The sequence below is a fragment of the Mytilus galloprovincialis genome, chromosome 9, assembly GCF_965363235.1.
Source record: "Mytilus galloprovincialis chromosome 9, xbMytGall1.hap1.1, whole genome shotgun sequence".
NCBI lineage: Eukaryota > Metazoa > Mollusca > Bivalvia > Mytilida > Mytilidae > Mytilus > Mytilus galloprovincialis.
Genome location: NC_134846.1, coordinates 16217156 through 16223612, shown reverse-complemented (window position 1 = coordinate 16223612; position 6457 = coordinate 16217156). Strand labels below are relative to the sequence as shown.

The window sequence follows — 6457 nt, the reverse complement described above, 5'->3', positions numbered from 1 at the left end:
AGTTTTTTAAATCATTAAATTTATGAAATAAATCAACAATGGTACGTTATTTATTAAACAAATGTCAATACCGTAATTTTAATAACATTTTTTCTAAAGGATTTTTAAATAAATTTAGAAATAATGTATGCAATTTAAAAAAAAAAATTAAGAAGTATAAACTCATTTACATATAAACTCATTTACATTCTACACTCTACACAAACTTGTTGATAGAGAGATGTTTCCACTAGTCTTTGCAATTTAACTAGGGAAATCAGAGAACATTAATACGACATTCTCTGCACTATTGAAGACGGCTAATCACTATTTAAGGTTTTTTTTTCAAATATCCCCAGTATCAACTCAATAAAGTGAAGTAGAAAATAATGAATGAAAAAAAAAATATGTTACACAGCAACAAACGTCAACCACTAAATTACAGGCTCCTGACTTGGGACAGACACAAGCAGAATGTGGCGGGTTAAACTTATTTGAAGGTGCCATCCCTCTCAATAACCTGGGACATTGTTGTACCCGGCAGTACGACATAAGAATAAACTACAAAAACTAGTTGAAAAAAGCTTATCTCATCAGATGGGTACGTGCAGAAATACACCTAACAAAAACACAGAGTACTCGTGGACGGCTACTTATGCATCCCCACAACAAAAACACTAAGTACAGATCTGAGAGTACTTGCAGTTACTGACAGCTAGTTCAAAGTCAATATAAACTATTTAAAAAATCATGCATCTAAGTCTAAAATATGTTATGACTTCATATTATATTCCATGGTTGATGATACTTCAATTGTACCGTACCTACTATGTGCAAAATAAAATATGTAAATATTATTATTTTTCATGAGATTTTGTCTTCATGTTTTACAACTTACATTGATTAGTAAGCTGTAATTAACTGCTACACACTATAAACACAAATTAATTGCTATCAAAACAATTCCCAATTGTCCCACATTTAAACTTCCCAATTGTCCCACAAACATATTCCCGATTGTCCCACAAAATTTTATTACTTATTTACCTGTAATTTCAAAAAGTGGGACAATCGGGAAGACACCACTTTATGCAAACAAAATAACAGCAGGTAAACTAAGTGACAAATTGAATTTTCTTATATTTTTACAATTTAAGGTGACTTAATAATGAGAAATAATTTGTCATTTTTTAAAAAGTTTTAAAAATTACAAAAAATGTGAACCTTGTATTAAACCTAGCATATAATTGTAGCAAATATGCATGTTGTAGTGGTCATATGCGTACTGCTCTTATCTTTCCATCATTTAATGAAAAAGTGTTATATAAAACAGAAGATGTGGTATTTTCCATTTAATGAATCAAGTATTGAAAATTAGAGACAAAAATGCTCTTAATGAGACATCGTGATTGTAAAAGCTCTGGTATCTACATGTTATAAGATCTATTAAAATAATGTATGTCGTTCACTTCAGTTGGCCTTGGCATTTGGAAACAAATGTTGTAATGAATATAAATCAGTGACAATTAAGAAGCCATAAGTATTAAAAATAGTGTTACCTTTATTTTAGCAAGGAATGGTTAAATGGTTAAGTCGATCTGATATTTGTTTTGTTTATTGGCAAACAGATACCAATTAAAGAGGCACTAGCTGTCAAATTTATTTTCATCGATTGGAATCAATTCTAAAATTTGATAGATAACACATTTACACATTTATCTAAATTATAAAAAGTCTAAAATAAATAATTTAGAAGACATGGACTCGATATTATGTCTCATCGTTTCGTGAGTATTTTAGTCTAGACACCAACTTATTAATTTTGCCTGCTTTTTGTACACACCTCTCTCTTTCTATTTTACACTTTATAAAGAAATTAGAAAACTTTACTTCTGATGTTCCATGGTATAAACTCTTCCATAACGTGTTTGACTTTTGTGTATCCAGCCCCTATGGATTTAGGGTACTCAGTTTTGAAAGTGTAGGATTCCTGTAACTCTCCAACATTAACTGTCACTCTTAAATGTTCCTGTTCCAAATTGGTCATTCGTAGTCTCAGGTCTTTCATCTCTTCTAATAACTGTTTGCTTTCAACTGACTCCGACTGATCTAAAATTTTCACCTTTAACTCTTGACACTCATGATACATTGTTTGACCTCCCAATCGACCTATGGCCTAGAAATACATTGTTAAGTGTATGATATGTTAATTTCTTTAAACAATTATGAACTAGATTTTCTATGTTCAATAAACAATATCAATTTGGTTAACAGTATAACATTGTACAACTACAACATAGATTGACTTAAAAGTATATTTCGAGCTTTTGAGTGTGTTCTACAATTGTAATAAAAATGTCAAACTGCATTACCTTCATATTCGAACAAAATGACAGTAAAATATGCTCAGTGATACATGGTGACAAAAAAAAAAAAAAAATGCAAGCATAAGAGCTTTCTGTCTTATAGTATTATGATTGAAATTTTGTGTTTGCGCCAGACGAAAGTTTCGTCTACAAAAGACTGAACAGGGACGCTCCATTAAAAAAGGGTTAAAAAGGCCAAATAGAGTACGCAGTTGAAAGGAATTGAGAACCAAAAATCTTTAAAAGTTTTACCACAAACATGTTCAGGTAAGGTAATCTATAACTGAGGTAGAAAGCTAACGTATTTCAAAAAATAAATTCGAACAGTTTTGTAAAACAGTTAATTTCAAATTATGACCAATAAAGCACGATGCTATAATAATGTCAGCTACACATAATGGGAAACAATACTACAAAGTATTAGAGCATTCTGAAAAAAGGTTTAAAAGAGATATATGTACATCATTGTACAAGGAAACATTGCGTTTCATTTTATTGTCTTAAATTGGTCAAAGTCTGATAACTTTTATAAAACATTGTCAATTTAAATAAGAATGTTCAAGAACATTTGATGATAAATATGCATGCCAGGCATTCAAGTTATCTGTTTAATGGTCTCTGATCAATATTGTTTTTCGAGTGGACGGAAAGACAGCATGCTGTCATAGATAATTACTTTACCACAGCCTACAAGAGGTGTGGAAGACAATCGGTAGATTAGTTCACTGAACTTAAAAAGTATTTTCGCTATTTATTTAATTATTTTATAACAATCAGGATCTTGCAATTCATTCCTTGTTGGAGAAAGCTGTCTTACACATTAGGTTTTTGTTATTCATTTTTGTAGTTTGAATGAAACTGGGCGGGTTCTCTTTTAAATTGTTTCCTTATATGCCATTCATGGGTCTTCATAGCTTTCATTAACGTAGAAGCATTTTTCATTGTCAAAGCCAATATAAAATCCTTTAATTGTTTATACCATTGAGTTATCTATAATGTTATTCTTTTTCTCGTTGGTAATCAAGCTATCACAGCCAATTGAATATGTTTTGAACACAGATGGTATATATGCTGGATAGTAAAATAACAAATAAAAAGATTGCATAATAAACATGGTAAATATTTCATCAAAATAGGTCAGTGAAAATGAACAAATAAAATCGCTTACTTTACTCTAGACTTATTTTCGTTTGTTTTTGAAAAGTCAATGAAATAAATATAAATCCCACACTTACATCTGATATATCTCTCCATGCTGAATTGAAATAAGCAGTGTCTATCGTATTACGATCATGGTGAGCTATTTTGTTCCTGTAATATTTTATCCTTGCTAGATCAGGTCCTGGAGTTGTCTCCTGTGATAGTGGCAGACTATCAAATCCCTTGATGGGAGGAATTACAGATGTCAAGTTTCTGATCAAACAGAACATCAATGTTACGTCGAAGGTTTTGGAATCAGGAACCCCTGTAATATTGAAATTGTTTCACTTCTAGTTCTGAATCAGTGTTGAAATGTAATATGCTGTAATATTTCACTCATCAGTTTTCAATATTTAGCATACGTTATATTTACATTGATTGTATTAGTAAAAAAAATGATTCCAATAATGTAAAGAACATACCGACTTGTTTTGAGTTAAAATTTTGCAAAATTTTCAAGAACTTCAACTATCATTTACATTGCATTAGTCTTCTACTTATATCTTCTTCTTTCAAAGGTTTGACGAAAACGTTTTTAAAAAATCATTGTCTCAGGAAGCTAAAGTGAAATGTAAAATGTTAATGCATCTTGAAGGCAAATCGTTTTCTGGAGGATTATATTTCATACTTCATTGGGTAAATAATCATATATAAAATTTGTTATGCTAGTAAAATCGAAATGAATCAGCACCTTTCAGTTTGTAAATACATTTTTTTATATATACTAATATCTATTTAGTAATATACGACTCAAAAAGGCAATTGTGAAAAATAACTTGCATAAAATCATTGTTGCTCCCTTATGCATGTTATACATCTAGGGAATGGAAACAGAAATGAACCAACGTAAACATCTATTACATGTATGTATAAAACAATAAAAAAAGACCAAATATTGAATGCCACATGTGGAGCTAACCTACTTACCCTTCCGGATAACATGAGATTGATCACCAAAGTGTTTGGTGGGGTTCGTATTGCTTAGTCTTAGCTATTGTTTATTTTGTTGTGTCTTGTGTACTATTATATTTCTGCTTTTTTCTTTCTTTTAGCCATGGTGTTGTCAGTTTGTTTTCGATCTATGAGTTTGAATGTCCCTTTTTAAAATCTTATTTTACGCATTTTCTGTAATTACGTAAATACATACCATTTCTCGGAAACAAAAGATTCCATTGAACCTGGTTCACAATTCTCTTAGATTTCAAGTCATAAAGATGGTTGTAGTTTTTATTCAGTGTTGAAGGCAGATGAGTAGGTGACAATTCTCTGTCAAACAAAGTACGAACTGCTCTAGGTGCCACTCCTTTCAGTAACAACGCTAATCGAAAATAGTTCTCCTCTTCTTCAGAAAGAGGTGCCATGTTTTTAAAACAGAATTTGTTTGTTGGTAATAGAAAACTATATCATTGCTTCTTCAGGGTACATGCCTATTTGAAAAAAGGGGAAATGTTACAATGCAGAAAGACTAGTCTAAACCTCAAAACAGTGAGCCAATGAAACAGAAGCGAACAGGATATAAACATCACTAAATGTAAACTTTTTTTTCAAATAGCTATGGTCTTTTCTAGTTTTACTTGCAGCCACATGTTTGTTTGTTTTAATTGAGCGCCAATTAAATTCAGGTCCAAAAAGTTATTTTGAATTGAGTTTTTTTGTTCATGTGACCTTGTCTGTCAGCTGTAAGATTTTAAGAAAGGGTTTTTACTTTCGTCAAAAATGTGACTTTCAAAAATTGTCTAAACAAATATAAATTGAAAGGATTACATTTTCTGCAAATATAATTATTATTTGTATTGTGTCTTTAGTAAACATCAACTAAACAAACAGGTCTGCAGTTAATTCAGTAAATATAACTATTTCTTCTTTTCTTTAAATATAACTAAATACTGTAATAAAAACAAACTGTTTTTTTTAAAGATGTTAACACAGTGGAATACTTATTATTTTCAACTGGACAGTTTTTAAGTTTACATATAAGGTTTAAATTGTGTACTAAATTATCTATTTAGAAACGAAAGTAGACTTACTTTAAATGTAAATAAGCATTGTCCTTTGTTTCCTTCCACCAACAAGTGTGTGCAATTAAATCGCCACTATTGCACATCTAGTCTCTAAACTACACTATATATATATACACCCTTTATAAAGATTAACAGATGAGCTTGTGAAACTTAACGTAAATTGAGTTCATTGATGTTAATTATAGATTGCAACCATACCAACCGTGTCGATCATGTGTCATGGGATTTCCCTATATTCTTAGGGACGATAACTGCAAATATCTTATCTATACTCAACATATCAAGAACGGCATCATTTTTTTGTGTGTTTTTATGACTGTTCATTTATTCTACAGAAGATTGAATATAAACATAAATATGATATATAAATATTTAACACCATATTCATGAATTATATCAAGATCTATATTTTTCATTTGTTATGCATTCATGATAAATTGATAGTATAATGCATATAAACATATATTGGAGGAAAATTTAAAAAATGCAAAATTTTTATGAGTACATGTATCATTGTTTTCCAATTCAGCTAAAATAAATTGAAATTGGATGTTGCACTTCAAAACAACTTTTCTGTGTAATATGATACCTTTAATGAAGAAATTAGGACGTGCATTTATTATTGCAATGTTTGAAGAATGAAAAAAAACATGCAATTTTAAACATTGGGATTTCAGGAAATTGCATACAGATAGGTTAATCTTGCAGTTTCTCATTAATGATGTGCTATACGATGTTAAAATATCACAGTCATTACTGTTTTTACAATTGTTAGATGTAAGTGAAAACAATCAATTGAAAGCTAAACATAAATAATAGAAACATGATTACTATTGAATAGAATTGATAATGGAAATGGGGAATTTGTTAAAGAGACATCAACCCGACCTA

At 30.1% G+C, this 6457-nt stretch overlaps 1 protein-coding gene across 1 annotated transcript; it reads right to left on the bottom strand.

Annotated features, from left to right (window-relative positions):
• Window positions 1–1817: 1817 nt before the first annotated feature.
• On the bottom strand, window positions 1818–5753 carry LOC143046659 (E3 ubiquitin-protein ligase DZIP3-like). The gene is made up of 4 exons (XM_076219777.1): window positions 5573–5753; window positions 4693–4972; window positions 3581–3810; window positions 1818–2155 (listed from the first exon to the last, which is right to left on the bottom strand). The coding sequence occupies exons 2-4, from the start codon at window positions 4904–4906 to the stop codon at window positions 1856–1858; spliced, it is 744 nt and encodes a 247-aa protein (XP_076075892.1). The 5' UTR covers window positions 4907–4972; window positions 5573–5753; the 3' UTR covers window positions 1818–1855.
• Window positions 5754–6457: the final 704 nt, after the last annotated feature.